The sequence below is a fragment of the Oncorhynchus tshawytscha genome, linkage group LG10 (assembly GCF_018296145.1).
Source record: "Oncorhynchus tshawytscha isolate Ot180627B linkage group LG10, Otsh_v2.0, whole genome shotgun sequence".
Taxonomy (NCBI): Eukaryota; Metazoa; Chordata; class Actinopteri; order Salmoniformes; family Salmonidae; genus Oncorhynchus; species Oncorhynchus tshawytscha.
The window spans coordinates 52098620-52125516 of record NC_056438.1 but is presented as its reverse complement, the minus strand read 5'-3'; the positions used below and the strand labels follow the sequence as shown (position 1 = coordinate 52125516).

At 42.1% G+C, this 26897-nt stretch overlaps 1 protein-coding gene across 6 annotated transcripts in view; it reads left to right on the top strand.

The window, feature by feature from the left end:
* Nucleotides 1-4616: 4616 nt before the first annotated feature.
* The window catches only part of LOC112260417 (partitioning defective 3 homolog), a 251869-nt gene continuing 229588 nt past the window's right edge, over nucleotides 4617-26897 (top strand). For all 6 annotated transcript variants that reach the window (XM_024435500.2, XM_024435501.2, XM_024435497.2 and 3 more), the window contains exon 1: nucleotides 4617-4979. In XM_024435500.2, the coding sequence (XP_024291268.1) occupies nucleotides 4860-4979 (120 nt within the window). In that variant the 5' untranslated portion in view covers nucleotides 4617-4859. The remainder of the gene's footprint in view (nucleotides 4980-26897) is intronic.

Genomic DNA, 26897 nt, shown 5'->3' with positions numbered 1-26897 from the left:
ATTGACACTTGTGTTACTAGAAGAAAGAAAAAGGGACTGACTTGGGTAAATGATTCTAAATAAACCATCTGTCTTGGACAAAAGCACTGACTTCATGAAACTCTCATGGAATGAGTCCTATTATCGATGTTTAAAGATTCTCTATCTGGAATGTTTCTAGTGATAACAATTCCTAAATATTTAACTTCCTTGTAACCAGGTATGGTGGCAATGTTGACGGGGTCACCGCAATAAATTGGCATGAGATCACATTTGTTAAGTTTGATCAAAATGGCGCCGGAGCAGAAGGCATAAGTTTGACGTGCCCCCAACAGGTTGTGTTTTTTGTTAGTTTATCTGCATTGTTTGTAACTTTAATAAAAAAATGGAAACAATTTTTGGACGTAATGTTGTCCAAAAATTAATATGACCAAAAATAAGTTATTGACTTCAGGACTGCGATTACTCACCATGAACTCGCAGAATCCTTTTTCTTCTTCCACTCCTCTGACGAGCCCAAGGCGGAGGATAGACGGCTCCCTCGGGAACAGGCCACGACCCCAGTGATCTGTGTGAAGAGGCGGGGAAAGAGAGGCTGGAGGGCGGGCTGCCTTCGGAGGAGTAGGAGGCGATTGAATAAACCCCCACTCTCCTCACTTCTGCTCGCAAACATGCAATCTTTGGACAATAAAATGGACAAGTTATTGGGAGGATTAAACTACCAACGGGACATTAACAACTGTAACATCTTAAGCTTCACAGAGTCGTGGCTGAACAACGACAATATCAACATACAACATAGCTGGCTGGTTGTACAATGTACTGGCAGGATAGAACAGCGGCATCTGGAAAGACAAGGGGCGGCGGTCTAATGTAGTTTTGTAAACAACAGCTGGTGCACAATATCTAAGGATGTCTCTAAGGTAGAGTTTCTCATGATAAGCTACAGACCACATTACCTGCCGAGAGAGTTTTCATCTATATTCTTTGTAGCTGTTTACATACCACCACAGTCAGAGGCTGGCACCAAGATAGGATTGAATGAGATGTATTCCACCTTAAGCAAGCAAGAAAATGCTCACCCAGAGGCTGCGCTCCTAGTAGCCAGGGACTTTAATGCAGGGAAACTTAAATCAGTTTTACCTAATTTCTGTCAACATGTTACATGTGCAACCAGAGGTAAAGGAACTGTGGACCACCTATACTCCACACACAGAGATGCTTACAAAGCTCTCCCTCGCCCTCCATTTGGCAAATCTGACCATAATTCTATCCTCCTGATTCCTGCGTAATATCTGTCATTGGCTTCATCAATAAGTCCATTGAAGAAGTCGTCCACACAGTGACCGTACATAAATACCCCAACCAGAAACCATGGATGACAGGCAGCATCCGCACTGAGCTAAAGGCTAGAGCTGCCACTTTCAAGGAGCGGGACTCTAACCCGGAAGCTTATAAGAAATCCCACTATGCCTTCTGACGAACCATCAAACCGGCAAAGCGTCAATACAGGACTAAGATTGAGTTGTACTAAACCGGTTCTGATGCCCGTCGGATGTGGCATGGCCTGCAAACCATTACAGACTACAAAGGGAAGCACACCCGAGAGCTGCCCAGTGACACGAGCCTACCGGACAAGCTAAACTACTTCTATGCACGCTTTGAGGCAAATAACACTGAAACATGCATACCAGCTGTAAAGGAAGACTGTGTGATCACGCTCTCCGCAGGCGATGTGAGTAAGACCTATAGACAGGTCAACATTCACAAGGCCGCAGGGCCAGACGGATTACCAGGACGTGTACTGTGAGCATGCACTGACCAACTAGCAAGTGTCTTCACTGACATTTTCAACCTCACCCTGTCCGAGTCTGTAATACCAACATGTTTTTAGCAGACCACCATAGTGCCTGTGCCCAAGAACCCTAAGTGTCTAAATGACTACCGACATGTAGCACACACTTCTGTAGCCATGAAGTGCTTTGAAAGGCTGGTCATGGCTTACATTAACACCATCATCCCAGAAACCCTAGACCCACTCTAATTTGCATACCACCCCAACAGATCCACAGATAATGCAGTCTCTATTGCACTCCACACTGCCCTTTCCCACCTGGACAAAAGGAACACGTGTGAGAATGCTATTCATTGACAACAGCTCAGCGTTCAACACCATAGTGCCCTCAAAGCTCATCAATAAGCTAAGGACCCTGGGACTGAACACCTCCCTCTGCAACTGGATCCTGAACTTCATGACGGGCCACCCCCAGGTGGTAAGGGTAGGTAACAACACATCCACCACGCTGATCCTCAACACAGAGGTACCTCAGGGGTGCGTGCTCAGCCCCCTCCTGTACTCTCTGTTCACTCATGACTGCACAGCCAGTCACAACTCCAACACCATCATTAAATTAGCTGATGACACAACAGTGGTAGGCCTGATCACTGACAATTACGAGACAGACTATAGGGAGGAGGTCAGAGACCTGGCTGTGTGGTGCCAGGACAACAACCTCTCCCTCAACGTGATCAAGACAAAGGAGATGATTGTGGACTACAGGAAAAAGAGGACTGAGCACGCCCCCATTCTCATCGACGGGGTGTAGTGGAGCAGATTGAGAGCTTCACGTTCCTTGGTGTCCACATCACCAACAAACTAACATGGTCCAAGTACACCATGACAGTCATGAAGCGGTCACGACAAAACCTATTCCCCCTCAAGAGACTGAAAGATTTGTCATGGGTCCTCAGATCCTCAAAAGGTTCTACAGCTGCATCATCGAGAGCATCCAGACTAGTTGCGTCACTGCTTGGTATGGCAACTGCTCGGCCTCCGACCGCAAGGCACTACAGAGGTTAGTGCGAACAGCCCAGTAAGTTCATCACTGGGGCCAAGCTTCCTGCCATTCAGGACCTGTATACCAGGCAGTGTCAGAGGAGGGCCCTGAAAATGGTCAAAGACTCCAGCCACCCTAGTCATAGACTGTTCTCTCTGCTACCGCACGGCAAGCGAGCGCCAAATCTAGGTCCAAGAGACTCCTAAATAGCTTCTACCCCCAAGCCATAAGACTCCTGAACATCTAATCAAATGGCTACCCAGACTATTTGCATTGGCCCCCTCCCCCTAGCCCTGCTGCTACTCTGTTATTATCTATGCATAATCACTTTAATAGCTCTATCTACATGTACATACTACCTCAATTTACTGCTGCTCTTTAATCATTTGTTATTCTTATCTCGACATTTTTTAACTGCATTGTGCTTGTAAGTAAGTATTTCACTGTAAGGTCTACACTTGTTGTATTCGGCGCCTGTGACAAATACAATTTGATTTAAAGGTCATTTCAAAGCATTTACAGCAACTGATCAAGATCTTCTATCAGGTGGTCAATGTTGATAAATATTTATTCAAATCTAACCACAGGAACAGCAAACATTTGAAGCATCCCTTTTGTATGACCTTTTTTATAAAGTGTGAACACAGATAGACACATTTATGTTTGCACTGTAAGTCCATGAACCTATGCTAGGAAAAGTTACAATATAATATAGATTGTTTTCCTGCCTTGTATCTTGTGCGACTCACCCATAAACTCAGACTTTTAGGGCAGTAAAATACACTGATCAATCATGGGGCATAGGACTGTATAAAAAAAGTCATTTAAGCCATACTGTAGTTGGTACACAAACTGCCTGGTATTCAGTAGCTCTTTGGTGTTCTGCCTTAGAGCGACTGCTTTTGGGACAATAATGTTCATGGGGCACAGGCCCATATAAAAAAAAAAAAACACCAATGGGATACATCCCAAATGACAACCTATTGTCTTTATAGTGCACTACTTTTGACCGGAGCCCTATGGGAATAGGTCTTTCTAGTCCACTACTTTTGACCGGAGCCCTATGGGAATAGGTCTTTATAGCGCACTACTTTTGACCGAAGCCCTATGGGAATAGGGTGCCATTTGGGACACAGGCATGGTGAGAGGAGGATCCTCACATACATAGTCATGCTCTGAAGAACTGGTCTATGTGCCAAGGCAGCTGTTTCACAAGCTTCACACATGGATTTACTCTGGTTTTCATTGGGGCTTGGTTTCAGTTTTAGGGCTGGGCACTAGAACAAATCACCAAAATGTCATTGGGCAGGTGGAGATCAAGGTTCTGTGGCCAGAACATGTACTTGAGACTGCTGTTATTCAATAATAATAATAATACACTATATTGTAAGTGATGGGCATCTTTGTTAAAGTTGGATTTCTCAAAATAGGCCTTTTTTTTTAGATTTAAGCAGGAAGCTGTTCTATTTAAATTAACTTTCATGTTGCAGAACATAGATATTCTCACTCACTCACTCACTCACTCACTCACTCACTCACTCACTCACTCACTCACTCACTCACTCACTCACTCACATACACACACAAATTATAACAATTAAATTAATTGGTGAGATTTTGGAGTGATTGGTGATAGGGCTATCTTTCCATAACGAATATTGGTAAGATCTCCTAATATTTAGAAATGACCCAATTATTTATGCAGGCAATGTGTGCTGTGCTTGCCTTGTCCGCGCTTTATATCACCTTCGACAGTTCCAAACTTGACCAGCGGGTGGAGGCCGTTCCCCAATCCCTGGGTGAATCTCTTGCTCCCTGCTCTAGTCTCGTCTGGGAACGTCGAAATAGAGGGAGAAAGACTAAACAGGTGGTCAGAAATACAAGCGAACAATGTCGTCCCTGGAGATAAGGTGAAAGATCGTTCGGTCTCAACTCTTTAAGGATTAAAAACCACAGAAACTTCATGTTTCGGCTGACGTTCAAAGAGAGAATTTATCGTCGGTTTACCTCCGAATCTGGGCAAAATATATCGGATATTAAACTATGAAAGTGACGGTGTGTTTTGGAAGGACTAGGGTGGTGGTACCGTGCGGAGATGGAAATATCAAAGTCCATACTCTCATCCAGCAAGCCGTCATGAGATACAAAAAAGCCATTGCAAAGGTACGTCGCTGTTACTTTGGATCACGCGTTTGTTTCAAGTGTTCATAGCGGATTGGAAACAATGGTGCAAAATGCCTGGAGCGAGTGTCGAACGAACATGTCGCAGATTTGTAACAGCGATGAAAGGGAAATGTACATCAAAGATGCGGAACTAAAACAATGATTTTGCTATAAATTCGGCTGAGTTGTTGATGTTGAATGATGCATCGTCATAACTGGTCGAGCCCTCTGCAAACCCCACGAAAAACTTCCTTTTGGACTTCACCCTTTCCCTACCATAGTGCATGGAAAGATAGTAGATGACTACTAAAATGTAGCGTTAACTACCGATCTAACAGGGATATAAAATGCAAACCTAATGAGGTGGTCTATAAGTAGAGGATAAGGATGCTAGTTAGCTAACTAGTTAGCTAACAATCCGAGATTTGATTCCCTGAGAGTTGTTAGCTAGCTGACTGTTTGCTAACTAGCTAGCTAGTTAGCACCAGCATACTGCAGGATCTTTTGAAATGGGGTACTAGATAAAAAGCATAACGTTTCGTATCGATTTCATGCCTATTGGATAGCCTACATTTTCACCTGCACCCGTTTGTCTTTGTTCCTCTTGCTAATTATCCTATTATGTTAAGATGGCTAAGAAGCTGTAGCTTGCTAGGCTAACTATCAGTCAAGGAAGAAAGCTTTAAGAAATAGTATATATATTAGGTATGTGCATCTTTCCTTTTCAAGACGATAAGATACGTGTCTAGATACATGGGCTCTGATACTTTTTAGTTTGAAACGATTCGGTTTGATTAGAGAATGAATCCATGCGGTTCGATACGATTCAATGCAGTAACATTTGTTGCATAAACACATTCATTTTCTATTCTAAATTTAAGTCTGCAGATGATGGAGCTCATGAGCTGGGCTTCTCTGTGTGTGTACATGATGAGTATGTACTGTTGGTGTAAATCATCTACAATGCATTCGTAAACTATTCAGACTGCTTCACTTTCCCTACATTTTGTTACGTCTATATAAGGTTCCACAGTTGACAGTGCATGTCAGAGCAAAAACGAAGCCATGAGGGCAAAGGAATTGTCCGTAGCGCTCTGAGACAGTCACAAAGTGATCTTCAGTCACTTTCCAACGTTGTTGAGGATAGCTTGTTGTCAGGCTCAAATCCTAAAATTTTCCCAGGTGGCCACCAATTGTTCAACCCTTGTATTTGCCTCAGATCCACAAAGTCCCTTCCACCAGGTGGCTGATGAGATATGTTGGCACGACTGCCATATTGCATCTCCATCCCAAAGCCCTTGCTTGAAAGTGTACTTTGCCAGACTGCGAAGAACCTTGCCCTCATCCAGGCCAAGGTGGCGAGACGCGGTAGTGATGACACCATAGGCCTCGTTGATCTCTGCTCCAACATGTACGCTGTGGCGTGTATGGGCTTCAGGCAGAAGTCTGACATTTTTGATGTATTTCAGAACTGCAGTTACCTCTGCTTGGAGCAACAGTGAAGTGGGCAGGGCAGTATGGATTTCTTCTCTTACATCTGCAAGCGGAGTCTGAACATCAGACAGGATGGCATTGTCTCCCTCAATCCGTGCAATGGCTACTGCTATAGGTTTTCAGGCTGCTTACCACTCTCTCCCAAAATACATCATCCAGGACAATCCTCTTTATGGGTTCTGTCCATATCGACAGACTGATATGGCCATTTCTGGGAGAGACTCCTTCCCCTCTAGGAGACTGTGAAACATGATGACTACACCATCCCAATGTGTATTGCTGGGCAGCTTCATTGTGGTGCTCTTATTCTTCCCACTTTGCTTGGTGAGGTAGATTGCTGTTATAACTTGATAACCCTTCACATACCTAACCATTTCCTTGGCTTTCTTGTAGAGTGTATCCATTGTTTTTTGTGCCATGATGTCCTTGAGGAGCAAATTAAATGCATGAGCAACACAGCCAATGGTGTGATGTGAGGGTAGGACTCCTCCACTTTAGACCAAACAGCCCTCATGTTTGCAGGATTGTCTATCACCAGTGCAAATACCTTCTGTGGTCCAAGGTCATTGATGACTGCCTTCAGCTCATCTGCAATGTGGAGACCATTGTCTGTCCATTGTCTGTGCTTTTGTAGAATACTGGTTGAGTGGTGGAGATGTGGTTAATTATTCCTTGCCCACGAACATTCAACCACCCATCAGAGATGATTGCAATACAGTCTGCTTTTGAGCTTGACCTTCACTTGAACTCTGTTGAACTCTGCATCCAGCAAATGAGTAGATAAAGCATGTCTGGTTGGAGGGGTGTATGCTGGGCAAAGAACATTCAGAAATCTCTTCCAATACACATTGCCTGTGTGCATCAGAGGTGAACCCAGTTGCATACACAGCTCGAGCAAGACATTCATCAGCATTTCTCTGACCACGTTCCTCCATTGAGTCAAAAGAAAACACTTCTGATTCCAGGAGGACCATGAGCTGTTGCTATCGATAAGGTGTCTGGGTCATAATTTTCACCTCGAATAGAAGTAGAGGGACTTTTGTCAGAGGTTGGTTGTTGTGAGCGCTGAGGGAAATGTATGTACTTGGCAGATGATTCTGCATCTTTGTTGCATTCTTCACATGATTTGGCACAGTATTTGCAAATGTACACCGCTTTTCCTTCTACATTAGCTGCAGTGAAATGTCTCCACACATCAGATAGTGCCCGTGGCATTTTCCTGTAAAGATTAAGAAGAAGAAAATTGTAAAAAAAAAAAAATTACAATTCCACGTACAGATAAATAGTCGAACAGTTAGATTAAACAACTCCTTTTTAAGATGTATTAAAACAGGTGAATTAACACTCAGTTAGCAGGTTCAAGCAAGTTGAAACCCACATGGTAGCAAGAACTAACTAGCAGAAATTGCTAACAGGTTAGAATTTTTTTTAAGCACACTTTGCTGTAGGCTACTATTTACTAGTTAACAAAAAGGCATGCATGTCATATAAAATGCATTCACCCCACCCAGTATTTTAATCAAAACTTACCAGAAAGCATGTAGTCCTTGGCTCAGACAGTGTAGTAGTGTGGGCTCAATAGCATCTCATCAGTGTGCAAGATCTTGAGAATCAGCTGTACATGTGATAGAAGAATGCACTGAGCATGCAGAGGGTTGCAATTCCATTGAATTGGGGATAGTTTAACCAAAATATGCTACATGACCTAGAATTGCCATGTGTCTCCCACACAAAAGGCTCACTGTCTTCAGCTAACTTTTTTGAATGAATTTAGGCAAAATCCCAGGGTTAACTTCCCATGGAAAACTTCCGTGAAATTTACTGGGAAGTTTCCGACCCTTTGCAACCCTACAGACACATCTCAACATCAACTGTTCAGAGGAGACTGTGTGAATCAGGCCTTCATGGTCGTATTGCTGCAAAGAAACCACTAAAGGACACCAATAAGAAGACTTGCTTGGGCCAAGAAACATGTGCAATAGACATTAGGCCAGTGGAAATGTTTCCTTTTTGTTCTGATGAGTCCAGATGTTTGATTTTTGGTTCCAACCGCCATGTCTTTGTGAGACGTGCCTTTTACTGAGGAGTGGCTTCTGTCTGGCCACTACCATAAAGGCCTGATTGGTGGATTGCTGCAGAGATGGTTGTCCTTCTGCAAGGTTCTCCCAGGTTCATGGTCACCTTGATCAATGGTTCTCGCCTTGGTTTGTTTTAATTTTGTCTCAAGTGGTTGAACTGGAAGTGGAAGAAGCTTAGTTGGGCCTCATGCATCTTGAGTGCAAAAAGCCCCGGAGGATGGAGTTATAAATGGTACTGTTGACTATTACATTGTGCAATTTCTTACCATATGATGGTTGTACTGGCATGCCTGGACAGCTGAGAGCAGGATAACAGGTTACATTTGATTGCCCAGTTTTGGGAATGTCAATTTGTTGATACAGTCGCAGGCTATTTGATTCACTTCCACAGAATGTTCATTTTCCCACTAAGACAGGAGGAGACGAGCAGAAACGTTGTTTTTGAATATGGCTGCTGTGTGCAAACCATTTTGCAAAGCTTAAGACCTTTATATATATTTAGTGTTTAAGAGCATTGTTATCTAATGTAAAGCTACAATATGTAACTTTTTGGGCGACCTGACCAAATTCACATAGACAGGTGAGTTATAGATCTGTCATTCTCATTGAAAGCAAGTCTAAGAAGCAGTAGATCTGTTCCATGTGCGCTATTTCTATGCTTCCCGTTAAGTTGAGTTTTTGCGTCTTTGACTTTCAGTTTTCTACACCAGCTTCAAACAGCTGAATATACAATATTTTTGGTTATGGAAAATATATTTCATAGCGGTTTAGATGGTACAATGATTCTCTACACAATGACTGCTTGTTTTGTCACAAACTGAAATTAGGCGAACTATTCAAGTTACTGCAACCAGGAAATGGCACAGCAATTTCTCCATATTGCACTTGATTACATTGATATTAGATCTACAGGACCATGAGAATTCCATCAATAAATCCTGCATGGCACAGCGTTGTGTGGAGGAGCAGTCTCATTTGTTTTCATGTTAATAACCCAGATGACATGGTGCAGTGCATGTCTTTTCAATTATTCAGTGAGGTCTGACTGTGGAGTCCTGGAGAAAAATTGGCCTAATCTTATCCCGAGGCTGTGACTGGGAGGCAGACTGGTGTGGCATATCTGGGGGATTCAGCCTGCACTTAGCCTTTTCTATATCAATATAATCCTGCATATGAATTACTTTGCAGAGTGTGTTGTCAGTGTAGTTTACACATTGGTTAAAGTTTTCCTTTGCCCTCGCATCGAAATTCTGTTGGTCTTACCAAACTGACAATCAACGCAATGGTAAGAAACAGACAATAATCGTAACATGCGTAGAAGTCTAACTAAGCAGCCGACCTGATTGCAGGGAGCGAAAAGTGGGGAAATACTGACTGTTCTCAAGCTGAGAGTGAATTGGGCTTCAAGGGTGGAAATGAGGCCCAAAATCAAAGACTCATTATGTGTGCATTGTGCTTTGATCTAAAAACCCAGAGCTCCCTGTGAACTTCTCACCCACAGCAGAAAATAAACCCACTTTAGTCGTTTAGTATATAGCTATTGCTGCTGCTGTTGCTCCCGACACTGGCAATTTTAGTTGGGTTTGAGAGCAGTGTGATGTCAAGTGACCATGTCACAAAACTCTTTGGTCATGGATGTACTAAGGTCAGTATTAATGCCAACTTGACACAGGTTGGCACCCAAATGGCACCATATTCCCTACGTAGTGCACTCAAAAGTAGCCCAGTATAAAAGGAATAGGGTGCCATTTTGAACACATGCTTAATAGTGGTCTGGATTTAGCTTAGTTTGGGTGTTCCGGCACTGGTCTGCCGTATAGGACCCTCTCTGGTAACTTCCCTGCCGTTTTATAGTGGAATGCCTCCGGCAGAGAGAGAAACACCAGGCCTTAATTCACCTCATAACTCAATGGATATGCCCCAAATTGCACACTTTTACCTATATTGGGCCCATCAAAAGAAGTGTGGTTTTGTATACAGTGGCAAGAAAAAGTATGTGAACCGTTTGGAATTACCTGGATTTCTGCGTAAATTGGTCATCTAATTTTTATCTGATCTTCTAAGTCACAACAATAGACATGGTGTGCATAAACTAATAACACACATTATTGTATTTTTATTGTCTATATTGAATATATAATTTAAACATTCACAGTGTAGGATGGGAAAAGTATGTGAACCCCTAGGCTAATGACTTCTTAAAAAGCTAATTGGAGTCAGTTAACCTGGAGTCCAATCAATGAGACGAGATTGGAGATGTTGGTTAGAGCTGCCTTGCCCTATAAAAAACACTCACAAAATTTGAGTTTGCTATTCACAAGAAGCATTGCCCGACGTGAACCATGCCTCGAACAAAAGAGATTTCAGAAGACTTAAGATTAAGAAGTGTTGACTTGAATAAAGCTAGAAAGGATTACAAAAGTATCTCTAAAAGCCTTGACGTTTATCAGTCCACGTTAAGACAAATTGTATGTAAATGGAGAAAGTTCAGCACTGTTGCTACTCTCCCTAGGAGTGGCTGTCCTGCAAAGATGACTGCAAGAGCACAGCGCAGTTTGCCCAATGAGGTTAAGAAGAATCCTAGAGTGTCAGCTAAAGACTTACAGAAACCTCTGGAACATGCTAACATCTCTGTTGACGAGTCTACAATACGTAAAACACTAAACAAGAATGTTGTTCATGGGAGGATACCACGGAAGAAGCCACTGCTGTCCAAAATAAAACATTGCTGCACGTCTGAACTTTGCAAAAGTGCACCTGGATGTTCCACAGCGCTACTGGATATTCCTCCTAACCATTGTGCAGGTCTGATCCGCAACTTCAGAAAACTTTTGGTTGAGTTTATTTCTACCAAAGGATGGTCAACCAGTTATTAAATCCAAGGGTTCACATACTTTCCCCAACCCTGCATTGTGAATGTTTACACTGTGTTTAATAGACATGAAAATGTCTAATTGTTCGTGTGTTATTAGCTTAAGCAGACCGTGTTTGTTGTGACCTAGATGAAGATCAGATCACATTTATGCAGAAATCCAGGTATTTCCAAAGGGTTCACATACTCTTGCCACTGTAGGGAATAGGGTTCCATTTCGGACACAACCCAGGTCTTAATTCACCTCATAAGAAGAAATGGTGTTGACTGACTGCCATTACTTTTCTTGGAAGCTTTTTCTTTTTGTCCTGTTCTTGAACAAAATCCTCAGAAACCGTACGTCGTTCAGATGGAATATTACTGCTTCTGACAAGACTAACGATCGAGTAGCCTGTATTGAGTCTGACATCCACCGAGTGGAACTTTTTTTGACTGTTGTTTCAAATCCTGATGTGACATGTATGCCATTAGGCCTAGTATTGGGGTACAGGAAAAACACTCAGACCACTTGTTGACAGTGTTTCCTTTTCATTGTCCGTGCTGGGTGTGAAAGGATGAATGTCATCTTCCTCACTCCTGTGCTTAGTCAAACCTATAGGCCTACTCGATATTGTGCAATAAGAATTGAGATGAGTTGTTTTGGGTTTGACTGACAGCCTAATTATTGCAACCACCAAAAGGAATAGGTTCCATTTGATGGGCTTGCCCAAGGATATCATTTAATTTTGATCTGATCTGCAATGCCTCAGGATGGGCATGTGATTGTGAGAAGAACGAGTTGTTGCGCTGGTCATGTGCATCACACACTGTCCTGCACCACTTAGATAACGCCCTATGATCAAAGTCTATGCAGCCGTTCCAATCAACGTTCAAACAAGACTATCCAAGGCAATGGCTCAATTATGGACTTGTTCTTGTTATGTTCTAACTAGAGGTCGACCGATTTAATGTTTTGTCAACGCCGATACCGATTATTGGCGGACCAAAAAGACAGATAGCGATTAATCGACCAGTTTTTTAAAATGTATTTTATTTATAATAATGACAATTACAACAATACTGAATGAACACTTATTTTCACTTAATATAATCAATAAAATCAATTTAGCCTCAAATAATGAAACATTATTTCAATTTGGTTTAAATAATGCAAAAACAAAGTGTTGGAGAAGAAAGTAAAAGTGCAATATGTGCCATGTAAGGAAGCTAACGTTTAAAATTCCTTGCTCAGAACATGAGAACTTATGAAAGCTGGTGGTTCCTTTTAACATGAGTCTTCAATATTCCCATGTAAGAAGTTTTAGGTTGTAGTTGCATTTGTATTTCATTAACCTTTGACTATTGCATGTTCTTATAGAAACTTTAGTATTGCCAGTGTAACAGTATAGCTTCTGTCCCTCTCCTCGCTCCTCCCTGGGCTCGAACCAGGAACACAATGACAACAGCCACCCTCGAAGCAGCGTTACCCATGCAGAGCAAGGGAAACAACCACTGCAAGTCTCAGTGCGAGTGACGTTTGAAACGCTATTAGCGTGCTAACTAGCCAGCCATTTCACTTCGGTTACACCAGCCTCATCTCGGGAGTTGATAGGCTTGAAGTCATAAACAACACAATGCTTGACGCACAACGAAGAGCTGCTGGCAAAACGCAAAGAAATGGCTGTTTGAATGAATGTTTACGCGCCTGCTTCTGCCTACCACCGCTCAGTTAGATACTTAGATACTTGTATGCTCAGTCAGATTATGCAGGAAACGCTAGATAATATCTAGTAATATCATGAACCATGTGTAGTTAACTAGTGATTATTGATTGTTTTTTATAAGATGAGTTTAATGCTAGCTAGCAACTTACCTTGGCTTACTGCATTCGCGTAACAGGCAGTCTCCTTGTGGAGTGCAACAACAGGCAGGTCGTTATTGCATTGGACTAGTTAACTGTAAGGTTGCAAGACTGGATTCCCCCGTGCTGACAAGGTGACAATCTGTCGTTCTGCCCCTGAACGAGGCAGATAACCCACCGTTCGTTCCTAGGCCGTCATTGAAAATAAGAATGTGTTCTTAACTGACTTGCCTAGTTAAATAAAGATTAAATAAGGGTGTAATTGTCTTTATAAAATCTGCAAAATCGGTGTCCAAAAATTCAGATTTCCAATTGTTATGAAAACATGAAATCGGCCCTAATTAATCGGCCATTCCGATTTTAATCGGTCGACCTCAAGTTCAAACAACCTCCCAATACCGTAGAGTAATTATTGACATCCCACAGTCCACAATGTGTTATGAGTCCATAGAATGTTGCTAGCCTTGCTACCAGTCTGTTGGTGTTGTCTTACCACTTCCTGTCATGCCAAACAAACAGGTAAGGTGTGGCATGATGCCACATTTACTGGTACCCAGGCTAGGATGTTGCACATTTTGTTGCTGAACTGTTTGATCTCTGTCACAGCAGGGCTGTGTGAGACAGTGGCCTGGCTTCCAGCTCCAAAAACGGGCACAATGCTGGATTAAAAGCTTGTGTGATTATGTGTGATGATCCCTGTGGCAATGACTCTGCCCTGCACTCTATGCCCTATCTCATGCAATGCTTTTGACCAGAGTCCTTTGGGCCCTGGTCAAAAGTAGTGCTCTAAAAAGGGAATAGGGAGCCATTTGGGACACAGCCCTTGACCACAGGCTCACTGTGGAGTCAACCACTGAAGCATGACTTTGGCAAGCATTCTCTGAATAGTTTCCATCATATATCTTATACCAGTGACAGAGGTTCCTTTTTAACTCCATGAAGGGAAGTGAGCAAACATCATTGAGGTGGAAGTTTGGTTTCAAATCATTAGTTTATTGCTCTAAAAATGTGTCATGATTAAATATTTGATTGCAGGGCGTTTTTTAATAGCGTAGTAGGTTTTGCGTCCATGACGATTTTCACCAGTTTCCTGCTGCGTGCAAGGTACTGACAAAAGCGGTCATATATTTGAATTTACAGCTTTTGAACACATGATGTGTTCATGAAAAGCCCACACGTACGTTAGTTCGGTCCCTGTGAAGGAGAACATGGTGTGTTGTAGAGGTCGACCGATTATCATTTTTTCAACACCGATACTGATTTATTGGAAGATAATAAATAAAAAAAATATATATATATATATATATATATATATATATATATATATATATATATATATATATATATATAACCACTGAAGCATATATGACTTTTTTTTTATAAATAAAATTGGCCGATTTAATCGGTATTGGCTTTATATATATATATATATATATATATTTATTTATTTATTTATTTATTTATTTATTTATAATGACAATTACAATAATACTGAATGAACACTTATTTTAACTAAATATAACACATCAATAAAATCAATTTAGTCTCAAATAAATAATGAAACATGTTCAATTTGGTTTAAATAATGCAAAAACAGTGTTGAAGAAGAAAATAGAAGTGCAATATGTGCCATGTAAAGAAGCTAAGGTTTAAGTTCCTTGCTCAGAACATTTGAAAGCTGGTGGTTCCTTTTAACATGAGTCTTCAATATTCCCAGGTATGAAGTTTTAGGTTGTAGTTATTATAGAACTATTTCTCTCTATAACATTTGTTCTTCATATACCTTTGACTATTGGATATTGGTTAAAATTTATTGGATTTAAAAATATATACTTGTCTTTTGATTTTAAGAAAGACATAGATGTTTATGGTTAGTTACACATTGGTGCAATGACAGTGCTTTTTTTGCAAATGCGCTTGTTAAATCACCTGTTTGACGAAGTAGGCTGTGATTCAATGACAAATGAACAGGCACTGCATTGCTTATATGCAACGCAGGACAAGCTAGATAAACTAGTAATATCATCAACCATGTGTAGTTAACTAGTGATTATGTGAAGATTGATTGTTTTTATGAGAAGTTTAATGCGAGCTAGCACCTTACCTTGGCTCCTTGCTGCACTCGCATAACAGGTAGTCAGCCTGCCACGCAGTCTCCTCGTGGAGTGCAATGTAATCGGCAACAACCAGTGTCCAAAAAATGCAGATTACCGATTGTTATAACTTGAATTCTGCCCTAATTAATCGGCCGACCTCTATTGTGTTGTCATTAGTGAACCAGCAGCTGTTCAGGCCTGTGGCCCAATGGCCCAGATGGAGCCCTATTCCCTTTATAGTGCACTACTTTTGACCAAAGCCCTGTGGGGCCAGGTCAAACGTAGTGCATTTTATGAATGGAAGAAGGTGCCATTTGGGACGTATCCTAGGCCTCCTAATGGAGAGGTGATTTGTACTGATGTGAGGCATGAGCCATAGCCAGCATCACAGTTTAGTTCTGCCTTCCCTGAGAGGCATTGCTCATACTTTAGGCATGTGCTATTAAAATTTACATTTACATACAGTAGTTCTCCTGGGGCTAGGGCTGTGGCGGTCACACAATTTCGTCAACCGGTGATTTTCAAGCAAATTGACCGTTAATTAATATAAACACATTTAGCATCTTATGGCTTTCACATTCAGCCTACTAGCCACTGATGCAGACTCTCTACATTTAAAAAAGTATAATAAATCCATGTAATCCCATCTTCATAATAAATCTATTTATTTTAGACAGTTCTAAATAAACATGATGTGATGAAAATGTAGTCTATTTCAGAAGAACAGAATAGCATACACTGAGTTGTCCTTATGTTAGGTCCTGATCTGGCTATGCCAAATGGCTGTGGCCTACACAAATCCATTTAGCAGACAAGATTGGCTTAGAATTCCATGGCTGGAGTGCGGTTAACAAAGAAGTAGGTACTGCTAATTGCCATGATTAAACGGTCACGTGGAATTTGACTGCCTTCATGACTCGTAACCGCCGGTGTGGTGGTAATGCGGTCACTGCAACAGTCCCTACCTGGGGCCATAATCTAGGATCAGGTCCCCCTTCTTAGTCATTCTGATTTAATAGGTAAAATTCACCCTAGATTAGTACTCCTACTCTGAGACTATGAATACAGGCCCCGATTGAAACAATTTGACTGCCATGGGAACTGGGCATGCTACAGGAAGTGACCAAGTAGTAGGGATTATTAGGTCTCTTCCAGGAGAGGGCATCTGTAAGGGCAGCGCTCGTGGCCTCCTGGAACATTGTTAACGGGAATCTAAGTCATAACACTTCATAACATGTGCGTAAGTGGTTTACAGAGTGCTATGCAAACAGATTACTTGCAACCTGGCAGAGATCCAGTCAGCGGAGTTTTTGCACCATCCTTGGCCGCCAAGCCCGCCATGTGAATCAAGGTCTAGTTGCATAGCTACATATGGTCCATGGCCCCATGAGGGCTCCATGGGAAACAAAACAGACCAATGAGTGGCATATCTTTTCGTGTGTGCCCATGTCTCGTCTAGTGGTGGCTGGTAGCACTTTTAAATCCCATGACTGCTCTTGGTTTCTGTGAGTTGAATACTGTTCCATTCATTTACATTCCAGTCATTTACTATGATGACCCTTCCTCCCCACACCAGCCCCCACTACGGGACACTTATAACACTTTACAAGGCTTTGTCTTGAGATGGGAAGAAGTTTCATTTTTGCCACTGCTGAGAAGCTCTACCTTTTTTACGGTATTCTTCCATAAACCGAGCAAGAGCTTTTATGACATCTGCTCCCTGCTTTGCTCTCTGAGGTTATTGCACATCTTCATCCACCTTTTGTCAGATGCATAACTGTCTCGCAAGTGGTTCGGTGCTCATCTCCAGACGCTCCGAGCGAGTTTGTTTGAGAACAAGGTTCTCCAGGAGCCTCCACAGAAGTGTTTGAGGAACGCCACTGGTATGTTCCTGAAGCTGGTGGTCTGTTTGGCCTAACCCAGGCATGCAGAAGACAGCCATTGTAGAAGCTGAAGCAACTCCCAAGTTTGAATCCCAGCAGGCTTATTTGGTCTCCTTGAAGCATTAACAGTGGGATTACATTTTTTTGGTGTTTCTATTTCTTCATCAACAATCTATGTCTAGCATTGGCCATTGGTGTTGGAACTTGTCTTCTTGCTACAGACATCTTCATGTTGAGGTTATAAAGAAATGGAGCCTAAGTTCAGGTTGAATTAAACAGAGGATCATTGCTATTCAAGTCTCAAGAACATTCAAATGGTTCCGGGACACGGATCCTTATTCTGAGGAAGCCAAGTATAACTTGATAGTGGCAGCAGACGGCAACCTACACCCATTAGTGCACTACCTTTGGCCAGAGCCTTTGTAGGGAAAAGGGTTCCACTTCGGATTCAGACACATTTCTCCCAGAATTTACCAGAAACTTGGTAGAGTATTGTGTCAATGAGACCATTCGTATGGGTCTTGGGTAACATTAAGCTGGCTTACTATGAAATTTAACCAGGTGTCAGTTTGGCTTGGTGGATATGGAGTGTAGGACCATAATGAACATTTTGAGGACCACAATGGAAATAAGCCTTCGGCCTTTATTTTGTATTATCCTCGATAATGTTAGTACTGTTGCTAGGCTGGAGCAACTTTCTATGTAGGCAACTATTAATTATCATATAAATCAAATCACATTTTGTACAGGTTCCATTCTCATCTCTGGTTTTGTTCCCCAGCTCCATAAATAAGTCCCAAATGGCACCCTATTCCCTATATAGTGCACTGCTTTTACCTATAGTATTATGGGCCCTGGTCAAAAGTAGAACAATATGTATAGGTTCCATCCCAAATGGCGTCCTATTCCCTATCTCTAGTTTTGTTCCCCCAGCTCCATGAATGTGTTCTTCAGAAGCACGTCTCTGTGGGGATGCTGGCCTGTTCTGAGCTCTCCATAACCGAAAACCCTCTCTGAAATGTCAAGGCCTAGTGTGTGGAACACCGAGCACAAGGAGAGGATTGTCTCAGAGGAATGTCTGACCATTTGAATAAACATCTCCACATGGCTCAGATGTACTGTACAAAAGATTCCTTTCCACAAAAAACAATTCCACTCATGAGATTTGATTTGTTTCCATTCAATACCCTTTAGAGACTTCTTGCACAGACATCTGGTCAAAAGTGGTGCACTATATAGGGAATAGGGTGCCCTTTGGGACGCAGGCAATTTGTCTACTATACACACACACACACACACACACACACATACAGTTGAAGTCTGAAGTTTACATACACCTTAGGCAAATACATTTAAACTGTACTTTACCATTCCTGACATTTAATCCAAGTAAAAATTCCCTGTTTTAGGTCAATTAGGATCCCACTTCATTTTAAGAATGTGAAATGTCAGATTAATAGTCAAGTGATTTATTTCAGCTTTTATGTCTTTCATCAGATTCCCAGTGGGTCAGAAGTTTACATGCACTCAATTAGTATTTGATTGGCATTGCCTTACATTGTCTAACTTGGGTCAAATGTTTCGGGTAGCCTTCCACAAGCTTACCACAGTAATTTGGGTGGCTTTTGGCCCATTCTTTCTGACAGAGCTGTTGTAACTGAGTCAGGTTTGTAGGTCTCTTTGCTCGCACATGCTTTTTCAGTTCTGCCCACAAATTTTCTATAGGATTGAGGTCAGGGCTTTGTGATGGTCACTCCAATACCTTGACTTTGTTGTCCTTAAGCCATTTTGCCACAACTTTGGAAGTATGCTTGGGGTCATTGTCCATTCGAGAGACCCATTTGCGACTAAGCTTTAACTTCCTGACTGATGTCTTAAGAGTTTGCTTCAATCTATCCACATAATTTACCTTCGTCATGATGCCATCTATTTTGTGAATTGCACCAGTCGCTCCTGCAGCAAAGCGCCCACACAACATGATGCTGCCACCCACGTGCTTCATGGTTGGTATACTTGAAAAAAGGTGTTCTTCGGCTTGCAAGTCTCCCCCTTTTTCCTCCAAACATAACGATGGTCATTATGGCCAAACAGTTCTATTTTTGTTTCATCAGACCAGAGGACCTTTCTCCAAAAAGTACTGTCTTTGTTTCAATGTGCAGTTGCAAACCGTAGTCTGGCTTTTGTATGGTGGTTTTGGAGCAGTGGCTTCTTCCTTGCTGAGCGGCCTTCCAGGTTATGTCGATATAGGACTTGTTTTACTGTGGATATAGATACTTTTGTACCAGTTGCCTCCAGCATCTTCACAAGGTCCTTTGCTGTTGTTCTAGGATTGATATGTACTTTTCACACTAAAGTGCATTCATCTCTAGGAGACAGAACGCGTCTCCTTCCTGAGCGGTATGGCGGCTGCGTTGTCCCATGGTGTTTATACTTGCGTACTATTGTTTGTACAGATGAACGTGGTACCTTCAGGCATTTGGAAATTCCTCCCAAGGATGAACCAGACTTTGGGAGGTCTACAATTTGTTTTATGAGATCTTGGTTGATTTCTTTTGATTTTCCCAGGATGTCAAGCAAAGAGGCACTGAGTTCGAAGGTAGGACTTGAAATACATCCACAGGTACACCTCCAATTGACTCAAATGATGTCAATTAGCCTATCAGAAGCTTCTAAAGCCATGACATAATTTTCTGGAATTTTCCAAGCTGTTTAAAGGCACAGTCAACTTAGTGTATGTAAACTTCTGACCCACTGAAATTGTGTACAGTGAATTATAAGTGAAATAATTTGTAAACAATTGTTGGAAACATTACTTGTCATGCACAAAGTAGATGTCCTAACCGACTTGCCAAAACTATAGTTTGTTAACAATGTTTGGAGTTGTTGAAAAATGAGTTTGAATAATTCCAACTTAAGTGTATGTAAACTTCTGACTTCATCTGTATATATAGCAGGAGCTCGACTACAGAGTTCTCCTTTCTGACAGATACTTGATGATTGCCCTTTTGGTAGAGCAGCAGAGGCATGGTCTGTATCCCAAATGCACCCTATTCCCTAAATACTACTTTTGACCTGAGCCCAATGAGCCCTCATCAAATGTGGGACCCAGTCATGAGGATTTGAGCTTCGTTCCCTGGGGACTGCACCTCTGAGGTTGAGGCCAGACTGCAGTTATTAAAGCATAACCTAGCCCAGACATCTGTACAAAACCACAAATGCATGTTGATATCTGCAGAATGGTTTTCTATGACAGGTTAACTTGGAGGGATTTGATTTAAATCCATATATATTTTTAGGATGTCTTCCAGGGTGTGTTGTGACTGGACGGCCGGCAATTCTGATGTCAGACTCTCGGAGCGAGTGAGTGCACAACAGATCAGGCCCACCCTTTCCATATTCTCTTATTCTTTAGGATTTAAAAGGCAAACTGTTTCTAAATCAGCACCCGTGATGCATACGGCCTCAAAAATGTCCTCATAACAACACAGACCAGAACAGAGCTCTGTTACTGGTTGCCCTCCGATGGGACATGCTGTGTAAAGCATATGCTGTTGAACAGGAAAAGCTGCTCTCTCTCTGTTTGACCAGGCGATGATGTAAGTGTGCGTCATCTTCCCACTGTACCATGCCGCAAAGCTGCCAGAAAACCAACTGCGTGCAATGCTTCCTGAGAGCGTTTCTGCTCTTCTCTCTGCAGCCAGCTTTGTTTCTTGTATAAACTCTGGTACTGTCGTGTTGTTTGTAAAATTGTGCTCCTGTAAACATATGTATGCCAGTATGCTGAGTGAAGCAGAGACTGTCTAGAGTAGAGACTGTAGTAATATGTCATCCAATTGACATTTTAGCATGGGCCACCCACATCACTGATGGACATAATATATTTCCTGTGTTTCCCCTATTTATTTATTTTTAGCAGAGGTGGCAACCATCATGGAAGGGGGAGGTGGCGGCTTGCGGGGTTGGGGGCATGGCTTAAATCCCTCCGGAATTGGCGGCAGAGAGAAAAGTGTTTCCTGCAGATTTTTCCATTGAGCTGAGAGAGAATGTTTCAGTGTAAAACTAATTTCCTGCAGTTCTACGCATTTTGCCGTTCATTGCGTCTCGCCATGCCCAAAATATTCCTAAATTCTTTGTTTTTAGAATTTTCGATTCTCTAGCTTTTATTTTGGTGGTTTTGTAGTTCTCCAAGATACTATTATTAAAAACATATGTAGGCCAGTTATCTTTTCTACATTTCTGGTGTGGCGCCGCTACTAAATGAATACAGGGGAAACACTGTCATGGATGCTGATTGGTTGACAACCGTGGTATATCAGATGGAGGTCGGCCGATTAATTAGGGCCGATTTCAAGTTTAAATAACAATCAGTATTTTTGCGCACCGAGGGCCGCTTTTTTTTACACCTTTATTTAATCTTTATATAACCTTTTTTCAACTAGGCAAGTCAGTTAAGAACACGTTCTTATTTTCGATGACGGCCTAGAAACGGTGGGTTAACTGCCTCATTCAGGGGCAGAACGACAGATTTTCACCTTGTCAGCTCGGGGGATCCAATCTTGCAACCTTACAGTTGACTAGTTCAACGCTATAATGACCTGCCTCTCTCTCGTTGCACTCCACAAGGAGACTGCCTGTTACGCAAATGCAGTAAGCCAAGGTAAGTTGCTAGCTAGCATTAAACTTATCTTATAAAATCAATCAATAAATCATAATCACTAGTTAACTACACATGGTTGATGATATTACTAGATATTGTCTAGCGTGTCCTGCGTTGCATATAATCTGACTGAGCATACACGTATCTAGGTATCTAACTGAGCAGTGGTAGGCAGAAGCAGGCGTGTAAACATTCATTCAAACAGCACTTTCTTTGCGTTTTGCCAGCAGCTCTTCGTTGTGCGTCAAGCATTGCACTGTTTACACACAGGTGGATTGTATTTATCATCATTAGTCATTTAGGTCAACATTGGATCATTCAGAGATCCTCACTGAACTTCTGGAGAGAGTTTGCTGCACTGAAAGTAAAGGGTCTGAATAATTTTGCACGCCCAATTTTTCAGTTTTTGATTTGTTAAAAAAGTTTGAAATATCCAATAAATGTCGTTCCACTTCATGATTGTGTCCCACTTGTTGTTGATTCTTCACAAAAAAATACAGTTTTATATCTTTATGTTTGAAGCCTGAAATGTGGCAAAAGGTCGCAAAGTTCAAGGGGGCCGAATACTTTCGCAAGGCACTGTATATGGCAACTTTGTGCAATGTTCAGTAGCTCCGAGTTGAGGTTTTGGTAGAGAAGCAAGGGACAGATTGGGTATTGTGGAGCAGGGAGCTCTCTGTATTGGCATGCACTGGAGTGCTCTTGAGTCAGTGCTGAGGAAGTGCTCTGTGCCAGCTGAAGAATCGGAGGCGTGGCCCTCAGCCCTGGTCTGTGTGAAGTGTTAACCAAGCCTCAGCCTCGGACTCCTGCCTGCCCGCCTCTCCCCCTGACATGATCAGACAGGATAATGACCTGTTATGGTGTGTTAATAGGAGCTGTTTAACCTCCTGTGGGTGGAAAGAGGAGATGGACTGCCAAACAAGAAACCAACATGCCGAAGTGGCATTTTTAGAGGTACTTGTTTGTTCGGAATCTCTATTTGGAATCCCTTTTTATCAGCTTGTGATCAGAATATTGATAGTTTAGTCGATATCAAATCTGCAGTAGTTTTTTGTTGCGTTATATCTTCGTGTTATTTGGTGAATGCAGTCCAAAGAGAGACGTAGGAGGACAGGCAGAGGACATTGGATTTCTCATTGTGCTAAATTGCGATGACCGTCTTCTGCAGTGAAGTGGTGTCCCCAGGCTAGACTTGGAAATCGTTTTGAGTCTCTGCCCTTGAAGCTTCGAAATATCACTTTGACGTACTGGATCATACAGAGGCACATGGCCGAATGTCAACTCAGTCATTCTGTCTGACCTTTTTTTATGAGCCGTAAAGTACATGTCGGATAAAAAAAAATGTCACAACCAGCCTGGTGGAAACAGAAATGTAGTCGGTAAACTTTCCAAATGTCGACAAAACAAAATGCGCTACACAAAGTGGGATCTTTTTGTTGATCAAATTAATTATGCGAGAAATGGTGGTGGAAACTCTTGTGCGCAAAATGTTTCTACAATAACCATCATATCGAAGTAAACTCTCACTACAACTCACCGCGAAAGCATGCAGTGTATTAGGCTACAGATGAAATAAGTTATTGAACTTCACAGGTTGGTTAAAGTGCAAGCTGGTGCGCTTGATGCTCCTTTCCAATAAATATCGATGGTCTTATTCTGGTGGCATGATCATCATGGCTAGAGCGCACGTGCCTCTATCAGCGTGGGCACACTTGATATAAAACGAGACCCAATTTCTGAGAGAACCGTCAAGAGTTGAAAATGTGATGGAAACCCATTAACTTGTATATTTTTATTCGGTACATTGGGAATTTCACTGCAATAGGTGTTTTTATGTGGACTACATCACACACAGTCTTATCTGCCACAAGTCCATTTGATAGAAAATGTTTTTAAATGCCGATTTGAGCATATTCACATGACAATCCATCAAATTGGATGGAAACTGAGCTAATGTCACGCTTACCGTGGAATTGCCCATCTATAATAAGACCTGCATAGATGTGTTAATTTACCTCCTCAATTCAACTCGTTCACGATTACATACACTGCACACTGTAATAGTCGACCTTCAACGTATCAGTGTTAAATAACGAAAAGGCATTGGATTCACAAGCCTTTTCAACTGTCTCTGAACCACAAGCAAATGTGTGCAAATCTCTTACAACAACATGCCCGTAAAAAATATTCATAGCATGGAAATACTCTCATGGCCACAAAGAAGAACAATGCACCAGAGCACAGTTCTGGGGTTTGACCAATGGTTTGTCTCTCTGTGATCCCTCTCTAGAAAGCCCTGTAGCTACCGCTGTGGTCTGGAGCCCATTAGCTTCTCTGAGTAAATCATTCCTTTACTGTCAAGTTCAGTGGGAAAGCCTCTCTCTGCCAAGCGTTCACTGAACAGTGTCTTCTTCAAAAATAGAAAGGCCCTTATTTATTTTTTGATGAATTGGCCCGTTCAGGATTTCCATTTCGAATTGACCAACAACTCTGTTAAAAGCGAGTTGAAGAGAGTCGGACAGCCAAGTTGTTATCGATCACTATTTTACAGATGTTCTCCCTGCCAGCTGAATGTCCTCAGAGGCTGTTTGTGACAGGCTTTGTGTGTGATGTATAGCAAGACCTCAATCTAGTCTGCCCAAGGTTTCACAGGGGATGGAAAATGGCACACTTGTGCCAGCAGATGCAAGCAAGGCCGAGCTGTCGTAGTACATCTGGCTTTAAACACACCACACACAAACAGATCTCCCTCCGTTTGTTTTCCTGGTTGTCACGTAATCCTCACAGTAAACAACGTCAGTTGGTCAAATTTGGCATCGCCATAGTGCAGTGTGACGACATCCCTCACTGTGGCTTTGATTTCCATGTAATTAACAATTTATGCCTCACGAATGATTTGATAGCGTTTTGGCCTCGGATATGAGCAGCGCCTTCTCATTCCTGGCCAGAGTTTTCCATGTGTTTTTTATTATCAATTTCATGGTGCAATTTTCAGTGACATCAGCAAATTAAACGTTGGCAACGGTAGGTCTGCGTCGTCTTCGGTCATGTTTTACTTGAGGAAGAATACCCTCGTGCCCCAGAGGTTATTTTCAACACCAACTACATTTTGCGATTGGACCTGGTAGTTTTTCACATCTGTAGTGGGTGAGAGACATAAAGGAAACACTGTTGGTCTGTGTTGGTAACACTCTGCTGCTCGTTGGAGTCAGTATCACTCATGAATCTTAATCATCACCCTTACCATTCCCCTACTCCCCTCTCCCAAGTCTTATTCTCCCCCAACTCTGCTCCAATTCCCCTCTCCCGACTCTCCTCCATCTTCTTACTATTCATGGGTGTATCCCAAATGGCACCCTATGGCCTGTGGCCTAAAGAGAATAGTGTGCCACTTGGGGTAGAGACCATAACTCTCCGTACTAATCACTTTGTTTGACATTTAGGCGTTGCTCTTTAATTAGGTGGTCTGAGAATGAGTTTTCAGAAACCCGTGTGAAATGCCTTTCAGCCAGGGAGCTTTGTGTTTCCATAATGTATGCAGAGCATCGGTTCCTTGTCTCTGGATTAATATGTACATTTATAGAAGGACCGTGTCTGAAGGGGTAGGGGTCTTTTTTAAACTACTGTGTATAGGCCTAGATCTAGACATGTGCAATAGGTTTTATTTTATGTGTGTGTGTACGTGCATGCATGCATGCAGTTGAAGTCGGAAGTTTACATACACCTTAGCCAAATAGATTTAAACTCAGTTTTTCACAATTCCTGACATTTTAATCCTAGTAAGAATTCACTGTCTTAGGTCAGTTAGGATCACCACTTTATTTTAAGAATGTGAAATGTCAGAATAATAGTAGAGTGATTTATTTCAGCTTTTATTTATTTCATCACATTCCCAGTGGGTCAGAAGGTTACATACACTCAATTAGTATTTGGTAGCATTGCCTTTAAATTGTTTAACGTGTGTCAAATGTTTTGGGTAGCCTTCCACAAGCTTCCCACAATAAGTTGGGTGGATTTTGGCTCTTTCCTCCTGACAGCTGGTGTAACTGAGTCAGGTTTGTAGGCCTCCTTGCTCACACATGCTTTTTCAGTTCTGCCCACAAATTTTCTATAGGATTGAGGTCAGGGCTTTGTGATGGCCACTCCAATACCTTGACTTTGTTGTCCTTAAGCCATTTTGCCACAACTTTAGAAGTATGCTTGGGGTCATTGTCCATTTGGAAGACCCATTTGCGACCAAGCTTTACATTCCTGACTGATGTCTTGAGATGTTGCTTCAATATATCCCCATAATTTCCCTTCGTCATGATGCCATCTATTTTGTGAAGTGCACCAGTCCCTCCTGCAGCAAAGCACCCCCACAACATGATGCTGCTATCCCTGTGCTTCATGGTTGGGATTGTGTTCTTCGGTTTCCAAGCCTCCCCCTTTTTCCTCCAAACATAACGATGGTCAAAGAGTTCTATTTTTGTTTCATCAGACCAGATGACATTTCTCCAAAAAGTACGATCTTTGTGCCTTTGTGCAGTTCCAAACCGTAGTCTGTCTTTTTTTATGGTGGATTTGGAGCAGTGACTTCTTCCTTACTCAGTGGCCTTTCAGGTTATGTCGATATTGGTTTAACTGTGGATATAGATACTTTTGTACCTGTTTCCTCCAGCATCTTCACAAGGTCCTTTGCTGTTGTTCTGGGATTGATTTGCACTTTTCGCACCAAAGTACGTTAATCTCCAGGAGACAGAGCGCGTCTCCTTCCTGAGTGGTATGACAGCCGAGTGGTCCTATGGTGTTTATACTTGCTTACTATTGTTTGTACAGATGAACGTGGTACCTTCAGGCGTTTGGAAATTCCTCCCAAGGATGAACCAGACCTGTCTTTTTTTTTTGAGGTCTTTGCTGAGTTCGTTTGATTTTCCCATGATGTCAAGCAAAGAGGCACTGAGTTTGAAGGTAGGCCTTGAAATACATCCACAGGTACACCTCCAATTAACTCAATTG